Below are 14269 nucleotides of genomic sequence, written 5' to 3' on the forward strand. Positions count from 1 at the left end.
ACAATCTTCACTTCTCATATTTCTCATTGCAGCATCGAGAGTGTTGTGAGAGTGAGCTTTGTGTGCCTGAGAAGGGGAACTTGATCCAGTACAAGGGAGATTTCACCAGTCCTGACCCAGAACAAGTTGTGATTCAGGAGGGGCTGCACATACTATACTGAAATGAGGTCCTGGGAACAAACTGTTAGCGGACAGTTTCATATATATATATATAGTTTAAAGTGGCCTATCTACCTCTCTGCAGTTAGGAGGGGAAAGGTCTGGGCCTGCAGCAGCTTTCATAGGCGAGGCACTGGGATTCTTGGGCCCGGTTTCACAGACATGGCTTAAGCCTAATCCCAGACTAAAATGCTGTTTGAGCTTGCTTAACTTTAAGTCACTTGCAGAGACCTATCTTAAATTAGTCATAGATTTTGTCTGTTCTGGATTAAACAAAGCCAATTGCAAGAGGGTAGATTAGAGCTACTCTAGGACTAAATTGTAGTTTATATTAATCCTGCAAAGAGGCAGGTTTAACTTCAGCTTGGTAGTGTTTGTGAAAGGGAGCACAGATGGTTTGGGAGCATGGAGTATTTGGAATATCTAAATGAAGACCAATATTCACTACAGAGGCCAGCCAGACAAATACCTGTGGACAGGAGCAATCCATTGAATCAGTACGATGAAATAACTTTCCGAGACCGCTTCCGTATGTACAAAGAAGATGCATTGGAGATCATTACATTGCTTGAGCCTAGACTTTCCTCCATGTCTCAAAGAGGAAGGCCTGTACCAAGTTCTTTCCAAGTTCTGATCACTTTGAGATTCTTGGCATCTGGAACCTTTCATCGTGAGACTGGTGATTTGTGTGGTGTCAGTGAAGCAACAGTCTGTAGAATAGTTCACAATGTCTGCAGTGCCATTTGTGAACTGAGAAATCTGTACATTATGTTCCCTGATGCTGCTGAGCAAGCCAACTATAAAATACGTTTCTATGAATATGGGAACTTCCCGGGAGTGATTGGCTGTATAGATGGATGTCATGTTGAAATCAAGTGTCCATCAACTCCTGATGCTGAGGAGTACAGGAACCGTAAGAACTGGTTTTCCATCAATGTCCAGGCTGTATGCACTCCCAATTTAGAGTTTTCAAACATTGTTGCCCGTTGGAAAGGAGCAACACATGATTCAAGGATTTTTCACAACTCTTCATTGTGTGCTCAGTTTGAGAGAGGGCAACATAGTGGACTACTACTTGGTGACAGTGGATATGCTCAGAGTTCCTATTTATTCACACCTTGGCCACATCCCACAACAACTGAGCAGCAAAGATACAACAGAGCTCATATTCGCACTAGAGGGATGGTCGAGCGTATGTTTGGAGTGTGGAAGAATCGATTCCAGGCTTTACGCAATACACTTCGCTTTGAGCCAAGAAGATGCTGCAAGGTGATCATTGCTACAGCTGTGCTGCACAACTACCTGAAGCAGCATAATTGCCCTGACCCTCCAATGGAAGACCAGATTGATCCAAATGTGCCCATGCCCGTGGCAGAAAATAACCAAGGAGGACTTGCGCTCAGAGCTGCTTTCACATTGCAGCACTTCAGTTAGAAAAAAAAATACATTTAACCATGGAATGCATTGATTACAGCTTGTTTTTGCCTTGCCTTTTGCCTTGCTTGTTTTGTTTGTTCTGTACAACATATATAAATAGTGTGCAGAAAAATTAAATGGGAAACTTAACCAAGGCTGTTCTAAAATGTAGGTAGTGGTGTTTACGTTATTCACACTCTCACAATTTCACAATCACTCACAATTTATTTTCACAAGATATTTCATTACACTATATAGCTGTCTCATGCATCTTTCTTTGAACAGCTCTCTCTTCTAATTTCATATCTAATTCGACCTGTAAAATTCTCATTTTCATGTCATGCTCTTCTTTCAGATATTTCATTTTCAGCTCATGAAATTCTAAGGCTAACTTTTCATGCATGGACATCCTTTTTGGTCTCTGCTGGAAGGTGGTGACAGTATCTTTTCTCTGGGATGCCGTACCAGATGTGGAGGGTGAACAGTCACTGTGCACTGGCTCTTCCACCAGGGTTAGAATGGTTTCCTCTGTGAAAAGATCACTGTTAGATACAAAAACTCACATGAAATGAAATAAAATAAACACAGACAGTGGAATAATCTGTATGTACAGAATGAGGTAACTAATTTGCTTTCTATCATATATTTACCATTTGTGCTCAGTTCTTCATGTCCACTGTCCAAATGGTCATCATCTGGTATACCATCCAGAGGTTGCTGGTCCTCTATTATCCCAGTCAACAAGTCCGCCAATTCATCAGTCTTGTCTTTACTAGGTGGGGGTCCACCACCAGTAGTAAATCTCTCTCTTCTGGCCTCTGCATTCCTTTTTTTCAAATCTAATTTGATGTTCTTCCACAGAGTCTATGAATGCAGATATCATTCAATATAGACAATGTCACAAAACTATATGACATCTGTGATATACAGATCATAATTGACATGTCTCACCTGCAGTTGCTGTACCGCTCTTGTGGTTACATTTTCATTTGCATTGAATTCACTACAAATGGCAGCCCAAGCACTCCTCTTCCTTTGTTCAATAGCAGCACCGTGGCCTTTACTTTCAATAACAGCATGAGTTCCCACAATCTGTTTAAGTAGAGTTTTTTCATATTCAGTATAGTTCTTAGAGCGTTTTCTTTTACCTCCAGCCATGTTTGGTGTCAGAATTCCCTCCAGCAACGCTGTCCTCAATTCCATTCCAGGTTTTTATGAGCACCAATAGGCTAACAGGCTGTGCTCCCACTTAGGCTAATGAGGCTTGACCCAGGTGTTCTCGTTTAAGCTTACTCCAGGACTCCACAGTCTGGGACTAACTAAGACAAATGTAAGCCACGTTCATGCAAGCCGCTTAAATGACCTAGCTTTACTAGTCTGACTTAGGCCTACTCCTGACTTGATATAAGCCTTGTCTGTGAAACCGGGCCTTGGTCTCCCACATTAAGTGAAGACATGTGAGACCAGTCAGGCTCCAATTAGGCCCAGATTGTTTCCCAGAAGCACTGGAGTCCTTCCCCTGCCTTTCAGCCCACCATGTTAGGAGAAGGGTGCACCCCACAGTGTCCAGACGTGACCTCAGTGGCATGAGAAGAACCTTCACTCTTATGGCCTTATGCATACTGCTACACAAACAATAATGCAGCATTTTCACACAAAACAGAGCACAGCTGCATAGAATTTGCTTAAAAAGGTCTATTGGTCAATTTTTATTATATCAAATAATAAGGGTATTTTGTAGTTGATATTTTTGGGCTAAAAGCTGTCATAACCAATGTTCGACAATAATACAACGCTACTAACTTCAGAAAGCCGCACCCATCAGATCTCAGATATCACAGCAGTTAAGTTAATTCAAATACAAAAAAAAACTACTACTACGTCTTGCAGTGATTTAGATGCATACAGTAAACAGCACTGTTTACTGGTGCTTTCTTGGAGCACATAGCTCCTGCCCAGATCACTTCAGGAATGCACTCTCAGGACACATTTGAAATATCCATAATCTATATTCATAGAAGTTTAAACTCTTAAATGTTGTTTGCTTTCCCTAACTGCTAAAGTTTTCTCAAGTTAAAATCTGAGAACATCCTGTATGGTGACACGGTGACCTAGATATGAGCATGTTTAGCAAATAAACAGAGTGTGAGAACAAATGTATTTTATCTCATCTCCTGTGTTGTAGCTGATACAGGTACATGGACAGATTTATGAGTCGTAAACAATGGTGGGCAACTCATTATAGGGTCTGTAAATAATTTAACAGAGTATACTACATGCAGTTATTGACATTGCTATATTACAACTGACAAAAGGCATTTGCCAGCCATCTTAAGTCTAAATCTTGTTCCTGAATGTAACCATTTTAAGGAATCAAATTTAACTATAGAATTGAATGAAGTGCTAGACACTGTCTGGGTACCATGCCAATTAGATTTACAGGAAAGAAGAATCAGCCTTTGTCTGTGTACTGTATAACTGTTTGGAAGTGAACTTGCTTATGCAAAGGGGTTGTAGAGTCACTGCATGAACAAGACAGATGATTGTTTGACCCAGTGGAAAAATGGAAATGTGGGATTTTTCTGCACATTGGTTGAACTGTAGGTGGCTTACATTCTGGGAAACAGAGTAGTTTTTTGTGGTGTGAAAAATAAGCACATTTTTCCTGTGGGATTTTTTATTTTTTTTATGTTTATCTATTATCTTATGTTGACTTGTTGTCCAGCTGAATGACTACAGACACAAAGCATACTATCTCACATGATAAATGCTGTTAGCGGGAAAAGCTGGAGCAGTTTTGTGTTTCTTTTTAAATGGCTGATTGTTTGTTTACATGCAGGCTGAAAGTTGGGACAGATTGTACCTTCCTTTAAAGATTTTTAGTTAAGAACAAGAAAAAAAATGAAGTTTAGATGCTGTGGTTTAGAAAGACTCCAGAAGAATTTCCTGTCTACAGGGAGTGCCCAGCTAGAATGGAACAAAAGGAAATACCTTGTGGAAACAGCATGAGACGAGGGGAGGAAGGGGCCTGCAGAGCTTTTTAGAGTGCTTATCTGTATTTTTCTCTTTTCCTTTTTTTAGCGTTATTGTGATTAATTCATGTGTTGCTCTTGAAAAATAATGTAAACTGGCAGCATTCAGGATCAGAGTCTGTCAGCTGAGCTGACCACAAGCTATTTTGCTGAGCTATTTATGTGTAATCAGAATATACGATATAAGACAAGACAATGCTTCCCTCTGTTAGGCTTCTTTGAGATACTGAGTTGTGTTGTGTTGTGTTCAGAGGCCACAAATCTAGTGTAATAGATGCATTTCCATGATGCACTGCAGAGAGAGGGGAAAAAATTGTTTGAGAAACAAAGACAACAGAGTTGTTATGTCTTTTCTGTCTTCCTAAAAGAAGACAAAATGGAAGGAGAAAAATAGGAAGAGAGAGTTACATAGGAAGATATACTAACCAATAATGCATTTGCAAATTTATTAGAAGCAAGGTAACAAGAGCTCACTGATGATGACAGAGACAATGAAAGGACTGCTATAACTCGAACAGAACCCCTAATAGGAACACACCTGCATGAGTAACAATAGGCTCCATTCAACAGTCAATGGCTTCTAGGCATTTATAGTCCCTAGATATGACTTAACTGTGTCTGCCGTGATGTGCAAAGCAGGCCAGTAATACAGACAGTGTTGTGCAAGTTCACACTAAACAAAAACTAGTTCAAAGTTCAGTTTACACCGATAAAAGTGACCTGCATTTTTTAACTTTGAATTAAGTTCATAGACTCCAAAATAAACAGCTCACGTTCATTTTTCCGTTTTTTTTTTTTTTTTTTTTTTTTTAATGAGCAGCTTTGCTTCGAGCTATTCTGACCTGCCCATCCTTCCCCAGCCTGTCATATTTCTTTCCGCCAGGATCTCTACTGCTTTTTTGAATAACCATTGACTGTATATACTAGGAAATAACTCAACTGTTGGTGTGGATCAGCTGCTTCTACGGTGCAGGAGGTGGCTTCTCTTTCAGCTGCACCAGCCATGCTCTATGCCGTAAATCGCACGTCGACTCACAGCTGTCGTAAAACTTTTTTTCTTCTTTTTTCTTTTTTCTCTAAACGGGGGTGAACGTCGTTATTTCCTCCAGATTGAGCGTCTAAACTCACAGCTGGAAAAATAATGCGTTCAGTTTACAGTTCACAAAAATATGAAATAATACGCCGTTTATTGAACGCGTTCATGCACAACACTGCATATAGACATATGGAATCATTTACTGGCTGAGAGAATAGAAAGGATGACATCTTTCCTCTGGATGGCTGATCTGTTAGTATCATTAAACATGTGTGATGGAGTCAGGGTTTGTAGACGATGTGGAGCAAGAAGAAATCAATGACTTATGAGCGTTACAGAACATCTTCCAGGTAAATCCCCTCTGGTCCACTGAAATGTCCCTATCTTTTCCCTGTGAAATTACTGCGTAATCAGAATAAGGCTCTGTACGGTAACTGCAAAACCTGTATTTGAGCATTTCAAATACACGCTAAATATATCTGGAAACGTCTGGCTTACCGGCACAGCTCAGGATCAAATTACTACGACTACACACTGTGTGGGTGTGTGGGTGCGCACGCGCGTGCATTTGCATGTGTTGATGGCTAACAAACCCATTATTTTATTTGCATGTGAACACTGCACACATGCAATTGTGCATGTGTGTGTATATATCGCACGGATTGGTGTTTGTTTTGGCAGCATGTTCCCTCACTTGAATGCATTTAAACAAGGTGGTCTCAGTTAACAGGATCTCTGAGCCAGTCTGGTGCTACAGCCTTGACAGATTTACAGTACTGCCATCTGCTCAGTGACACCAGACAGCTATTTCAGGGATGTGTGGCAATCAAAGTCCATATTTAAGATCCTGATTATGTCATTGTCTCCCTCTGTCTCCAGGCATTTGATACTGATAAACTGATGGTGAGCATCATATCAATCACATCTGACTTGCAATCTGAATGTTTAAAGCAGCTTATTATGATGTGATCATAGTGGATGTTTTCGGGAAAACTGGCAGATATGAATTCTGCTCCTGCAGCTATTACAATCATGCTGGTATGAACTCATCTATACACTTATTGTATATGTTAGAACTAAAGTACTGAAATCAAACCCTGGATGCTGTGGCTCCCTCTGGTGTGTTCATTAAAAAAATTTATTAAAAAGGCTCCAACTAAATAGTTACCACGCAAAACATGAGACTCAATCTTGTCATCTAACTTGACTAATATTTATTAATGATTTTTTTTTTTCCCTATCTCATGCATCCCTGCATTCCTTTAAAAGTTAAGAATGAGATGTGGCTCACAGTGTACCAGCTGAAATGCACACTATATTAATTGTTTGAACTTTAACTTAAATGTTGAGGGCTTCGAAATACCATCTAGCTCCATGACACCTGCTGTGGAAAATTATGGTACTACCCTGACGAGGGTTGTTACATTTGCATCTTCCTTGAAATTCAATTTCAGTGCTGGCCGCTCAAGAATGAATCCAGTGAATCAGTTTCAGTAATAAGCTGAAAAGCTCAGAGCTCACCGACACATGGCTAAAATGTTGGTAACTGATGCATCTCTTTCAAATGCAGCGTATGGCAAGAGCACGAGACATTCCTCTTATTATCTCACTGGCTTTGTGCTGCACACATAAATCTGGCAACAAGGAGGGAGGTTGAAAAATGTTCAGAAGAAAGCCATGGTTGTCTGTAATTTGGGCAGTGAGACAGCTTGATCTTAAGGACACTCTGACCAACTGACTGAACATACTGATGTGTCAGAGAGAAACAACTGATGTCCCTTTTGTCCCCGTGGAAGCGGATTTCCAGTTTAGCTGGATTAGCATTTGAACTAGCAGTTTACCCCATGCTACCAAACCCTAGAACCAGTTCTGGTGTCAAGCCCAGGGGTGTAATTTGCTTGGCTCCACGACACACCGTTATTTCAGACTCCAGTAGCTCTTCACCTCACCACCAGCCAAAACTGAGCGGCCACAGGACAGAGGTGTCAGTGCACCAGCAAACAAAAACCTTTTGCAAGGGTTTCTAGTTACATATAAAGGTCTCCCTGTCCACGAGTGAAAACAACTATCCATTCAGGGAACTCTCTTTCCAGTCATTAACTGTGGTTCATTTTGTAGGTGTAGTAAGTAGAAGTTAATGGATGTCTCTGCTGGTTTTAGTTCTTCCCAGAAGATGGCTGTGACATCCATAAATAGACACCATGTAACACGCGTGGAGGAAATGTATATGTGCTGTATACATTCCCAGGAATTCTAAATGTGCTGCATGCTTCACCACATTTCACTGCTAACTTTCACACCTTACCGTATCATCAAACGTTAATCATTCATGGATAAGTAAAATGGTAATTTAAACAAAAAGAGGTACCCTTGGAGAAAGCCTAAAGGCAGGTTAAATTATACTGCCCAACTGTGGATTTCCAATGTTTTTTTGTTTTGTTTTTAACCCACTATGCTAGCTTTTTATACTTCCCACTGCTCATGTGGTAACATCTCTATATCCTAAGGGGGAACAAATAAATAAGTCATGTTAGCCATGTATCAAGTGTTTTCTCTGTTAAGCTACAGTTATACTCTATGATGAAGCTGTGCAATCCGATGATGATAAATAGCGTATCAGACACTTAGCAAAATGTTCTTAAGAGAATTCCTGGCATCACTCCACATACCATGAAACCACCTTGTTTTCAGTCAATAGTAAATAAGTAAATATGCTTTTGTTGCTTGCAGGAGGACGTATTCTGAACATATTTTTGAACAATGGGTTGTGTAAAACTGTGCTGCCATAGAGCTTTGTGACATTCTTAACTGCTGCCGTCACACATAACACTTCCCATAATTTACAGAAAACACACAAAAAATGACACTGTCAGTGACACAGTGAGAATGAGGGAGTGAGAGCGTTACCAGGAACTTATTACTGCCTCATTGGTAATCACACAGAAGTGGCCTTGCTTAACCAACCAGGATGTTTTACAGTAATATGGTTGTGAATAGAAATGCTCTGGAGCAGATCAAAAGTGACGCTAAAACAAATAATGTATGCCGATAGGGACAAGAAGTGCTCCTGTAGGCTACTCGATAACAGGAATTAGATGGGCTTCTACTACAGGAATTTCCTTGCACATCTCAGGCACAGTCATTTGCCAGATTTTAATCTTGTAAAGGATTGTTTAGTGCTCACAGAGAAAAAAAAAATGTGTTTTTCTTCGCAAGCTGGAAATTTAGAAGACAATGATTTGATTCTAAATTTAATCCTGTATAATGTTAGAGGAGTTTTAAAAAATCTGTCAACGCCACAAATAATTTCATAAAATTGGCAAAACATGCCAAGTATTTGAAAAGAGGTCCCTGTTAGGGGAAATTCTGCTTTCTGATCAAGTGGATTTTGTTGAATACTTTTTTTTCTTTTACCCCTCTTTTCTGTCAGAAGGTCTGCTTTTTTTGTCCTCGTCTTCAGCTGCTTTACAGGAACTGTGAGCCAGAGTAAATTTCTGAGTCAATGTGGGGAAACCTAAGCAGATGTGTTTCCCACAAACAATGGTTCAGACCAGCAAGCTGTCATGCAAGGTCCTGTGCCATACACTCAAGTACTGATAAATTCCATCCTTTGCATGTGAATTTCTCATTGGGACAAAATGTGTTCAGTTGCCTGGAAACACAGAAATATACTAATAAATATACTAACTGAAATAAATGGATGTCTTTGGTTTGATATTTAGATTATGTACACAAATCAGTGATGCATGGCACACACATACGCAGCATAAAGAGCTAAGTCTGTCATTGCCAAGCCTCACACCGGCATATGTCTGGCCCACAAGTTTGCTACAGCAACAGAGTACAAACTGTCTAAGCCACAGGTCACTTGGTTTATTGGCTTCTTTGACTGACCAACCATGTGAGAGCTTACCTCTGGCCGTGTTCTGTTTATTTATTGTCTTTTCTTTCTTTTGATTTCTGAGAGCACCTACAGTTTCCTGATATCTTTGCTGCACTTAAAGGCCTTCTAACCTGCTCTAACAAAAGTGTCATTGACTTGAAAAAATTCAGTACAAAAATTTAAAAGCCAAGTCAGCATGCTGTACTAAGGTGCAACATTGGGGTTTTTTATCTAAGTTTTAGTCAACTCACTACACCTTTTCCTTCCTCTGAGTCCTGTAATAGACCCTGGAGAGGTTCTGGATGCTAAGTAGATGCCTTACAATGATGACATGATTAGTTTTTCTGGAAAAAGTATTCTGGTACAAGGCAATCCTAGTGATTTCCCTTCCCCCATCCTGCTGGTGGTCTGTATCAGACAAGACCTGACTCACCTCTGTGGACACAGCTGGCTTTTACCAAAGGCCGTCAGGCTGTGTGGCGTCAGTTTGTAGCCGGCAAGCTCCTCCCTTCGTCCAGCACCCATCCGAGGTTTGGTAAAACAAGATCCAAACCAATGCTAGATGCTCTCTAGCTTTTATTAATAAGTGAGCATGCAAAATAGTTCAGCTTGAATTGTTTGAAACAATATCATATATATCCATGTGAACTGGTCAGTTGTATGGATACTTTTGTACTGAGTATAATATATGTAGTGTAGATTGTAATAGTAAAGGACATAAATGTGGACATGGACGGTTAAGTGGAAATTCTCTAAGAGCACCTCTACAAACCTCAGTGTGATTTTAGAAACATTAAAGCAGATAAAGCAAATATAAACCCCAAAACAGTAAATATACAATGCTGCCCTTGGATATCAGATGTTACTAACAGTCTGGCGCCCCCTATGGTGAACTAGTGATCAACATGCCAGGCACAATTGCTATGAATTTCCCAGAAACTGGTGACACAACCTGTCTTAGCCAAGGCTGAATGATTACCTCGAACCTGACTCTAAAAGTGAACTTTTTATCAAAGAAAATAACATAATTACATTTATTTATGTAGCATACTTTGCAGTGTTTAACGTTTTGGGAGAGAGGAGATTTGAAATCTGTTTCAAAAAGATTTTAAGTAAAGACAAAGACTAGCTCACCAAAGGTGCGTAAGCATTGCTACTAACATTTCCTTAGTCAGTTTGGGAAGAACAGCGTGTGGATAAGAGCTGTTCTCATAGCAGGAACCCTTAAAACAATAAATAAATACAGTGCTTCCTGCCAATCTGCCGACAGAGGCTTTACTGGAAAGAGTAGGTGGAGTCTCCTCACTCTTAGGAGAACTCGGCCACCTCCTACTTCGCATAGGACTATAACTCTCCGATCGCCAAGGCTTCACATGTAAACTGTTACACGCCAAGGAGACTACTTGACTGAAGTATTTTTATTTTTTTTGCCAAAGAACTTTTTAAATAATAGTAACAGTTTACCATCCTAACCGTCGCAGGTCAACGGTGAACAGCCTTCTAGCATTTGGATTTAACTTTAAAGGAGTCATTCTGGAGAAACATTGAAGGTGAGGATCAGGTCTTTATATATAAGATATGGATATAGGTATCTCTCTCTCTCTCTCTCTCTCTCTCTCTCTATATATATATATATATATATATATATATGTGTGTGTGTGTGTGTGTGTGTGTGTGTGTGTATAATTCTCTCTCTCTCTCTCTCTCTCTCTCTCTCTCTCTCTCTCTCTATATATATATATATATAATTCTTAAGGGTTAGTAAGTCGTGCCTAGGATGTTTATCAAACTGTGGTTAAATGTTTAGAGAAGCCGGTCGTGGAAAGTAGAGAAATTGCGCAATGAGGATTACGTGGTCTTTACTGGAACTGACCGCGGTGTCTCATTCCCGACGGTAAATTACACCAAAAGTTTCCATGAAATGGCTTTAAGTCATACGGAGGCAAATATAGTCTAAACCGGCTCTTGAAATCTTAATTCATATCCAACAAATGAGCGGTACGACGTATTATAATTATTTTTTTAAGTTTGGTTGTTTCTAGAGTCCAAGAAGTCTTGGCACTCTGGAGCTCTTTCCCTAACAACAGATATGTTTGAGATACAGAAATCTAGAAAAATGGCTTCTAAAAGAGCTATAATTAAATAATTAATTACCACAGTTATTCATTATTAATGAATGTGTAGTTAAACTCTGAAAACGTCATTTTAATGTTTAGTGTAATATTTTCCACTGATGTCTAATATGCACCCCCTCTCCTCTCCAGGTGTTTCTTTTCAGACAGACTGAGAGCTGTGGTCTTCTTGCCCTTCTAGACGACCCTCTGTTTTACCCAACCTTTTCCTCTCTTGTCTGTGGGGCACCCAGTGCTTCCCGGGCTGCCTAGAGAGTGTGGGCACAGCGCCATGGTAACTCACAGCAAGTTTGATACCGCAATGAGCAGCAGCCCCTTGGACTCCAACATGCGGCTGCCTTATCATTACAAGACTTTCACCTCTAGGACACAGTACCAGATGGTCCTCACCACACTTCACAAGCTCCAGGAAAGTGGTTTCTACTGGAGCACCATCACAGGCAAGGAGGCCAACATCATGCTGGCGGCCGAGACCACAGGCACCTTCCTTATTCGGGACAGCTCAGATAACCGACACCTGTTCACTCTCACCGTCAAGACAGCATCAGGCACCAAGAACCTGCGTATTCAGTGCGACACAACCTCTTTTTACTTGCAAACGGACCCTAAGAATGTTCACTCTGTCCCCCACTTTGACTGTGTCCTCAAGCTGGTTCATTACTACATGCCTCAGAGCAAAGGGAATGCTCACAGTGGGAATGTCTTCTATATTTACTCTGGAGGGGAGAAGATCCCTCTGGAGCTCATCAAACCTCTCTCCTGTAGCTTGTCCACCTTGCAGCACCTGTGCAGGAAAACTGTCAATGGACATTTGGACATTTCTTCTAAAAGAGACCAACTTCCTTATCCTCTTAAGGAGTTTCTCCAGGAGTATGATGCTCCTATCTAAAGATGTCTGACTGATGCTCCTCCCTGGGGCAAAGACTTAAGAGTGTAGCTAAGAAACTGGAATGAAGACAGGTGCTGCCTCATCCGAGTAGTATAGACGCAGCATTCAACAGAATCAAGCCCAGTATGGAGTCTGTGAAAAGGAGCAGATTTGTGCTGACAAGATGTGTGTAGTTCTCAAATGAAAAGTATGCATCAGTGTCTTAATCTGCCAAGAAGAGACACTGGATTGAGGGCTAATCAACACAGAAAGACAGGAGAAAGAAAGCACTGATGTAATCTGGCGGTACGAAAGACAGATAAACCTGATGTCCTCATGTGCTTCACTGATGATTTAAAACTTACTAAAAGCTGAAGTGCAGATGATAGTCACCAGAGTGCTGTGAGGCTGTCAAGCTCACACACATCAGCCTTTGAAAATTATCCATTAATTAGAGATGGGCTGGCTTTTATGATCAGCCTGGCTTTTTTGTTGGATAATAATCTTGGATGTATTAGACATCTAGCATCCTGGGATCTCTGGCCAAGTGTTCGCTGGAAATTCAGAGCACAAATAAGTGCACACTGATGGCCTTCTGGGTGTAAATGTGTAGCAGCCAAGATGGGAAAGGCCGGAATTTGTGATCTGAATTTTAAAAGTTCTTTTAAAACTGCAAAATGTGTAAAGGAAATGTTTCTGACATGTTTAGAGGAAAGTTGTATGGTAAATTTGCCAGAACTCTGCAACAGTTTGTCTGAATCCTACAGTATCTCGAGGAAGTAGTACCACTGCTGAGTTCAGCAACTAGAGAGGCGAGGACATATATACCAAAAGTTAAGGGTTTGTTTGTGGCACAGGCAAGATCATAACTACTCGCAAAAGAATGTATTATATTTGGTATCTGTCTTTTCCTAATAAGGAGAATAGTCAAAATGTATTCTATTTTCCTTATATAACATCATGTTTACATGAGCTAAGATGATAAGTCTGTGCTGTCTTTTATAAAGATGCATTTTTACAGGCCAAACTACTGGCTGTGGATGCTTGAACATAACTGAAAGTTTGCTGAAGCAGACTGATGAAAATCAACTTTGCACTTATTTATATTTGTATGAACTGTTTGAATGAACAGTTCATTAATTTAATAAAGACTACTATTTTTTGTATAAAACTGTGTTTCATTGTTTGATTTGCTTTCTTATTGCTGAAACATTTTTGATGGCGAACATACTAACACATGATTTTTATTTTTTTCACATTAAAAAAAATATTAAAAAAAATAATAAACTCTTTTAGTTTAGTTCATTTGCTACACTGGTCAAGCAGGGACACCACAGCTCTGTGTGACATTTTAAGAAATCCCTCAAATGCAAACTTGGTTCAGTTTATCATTTATTAAGAGCTCAAATATTTCTCTTAGAACAAATGGTTTCCCAAGAGACTCTGTAAGCTTGACAGTCAGAAATATGTCTCATTCTATTCCCTAAACTTGAAACTTCTTCTGCTAACAGCTTCAGATGAAATACGCAAGAACTGTAAACAATCTTGCTTCCAAGGAAGTACAAGAGTCCTTTTCTTCTTGTGTGACTCACTGGATTCTTTGCAGGTGTGGGACCTAACATGCTCACACATGCACAAAGGTAATGATGCAGCTGTCTGCTTTTAACATGAATAGATCTGGTTGTGTTTGGATTCATAAAAATGTTATACTACGCTGTACAAAAATTCAGGGTAAAAATATGC

The 14269-nt window shown here is 40.1% G+C and overlaps 2 protein-coding genes across 2 annotated transcripts; both read left to right on the top strand.

Annotated features, from left to right (window-relative positions):
• The first annotated feature begins 336 nt into the window (after positions 1–336).
• On the top strand, positions 337–2993 carry LOC311506949 (putative nuclease HARBI1). The gene has a single exon (XM_084571108.1). The coding sequence runs from the start codon at positions 565–567 to the stop codon at positions 1591–1593; it is 1029 nt and encodes a 342-aa protein (XP_084427234.1). The 5' UTR covers positions 337–564; the 3' UTR covers positions 1594–2993.
• Positions 2994–10878: 7885 nt separating this feature from the next.
• On the top strand, positions 10879–13720 carry socs3a (suppressor of cytokine signaling 3a). The gene is made up of 2 exons (XM_084569894.1): positions 10879–11076; positions 11791–13720. The coding sequence occupies exon 2, from the start codon at positions 11930–11932 to the stop codon at positions 12545–12547; it is 618 nt and encodes a 205-aa protein (XP_084426020.1). The 5' UTR covers positions 10879–11076; positions 11791–11929; the 3' UTR covers positions 12548–13720.
• The last annotated feature ends 549 nt before the right edge of the window (positions 13721–14269 follow it).

Source organism: Chelon labrosus (genome assembly GCF_963514085.1).
Source record: "Chelon labrosus genome assembly, chromosome: 21".
NCBI classification, from domain to species: Eukaryota; Metazoa; Chordata; class Actinopteri; order Mugiliformes; family Mugilidae; genus Chelon; species Chelon labrosus.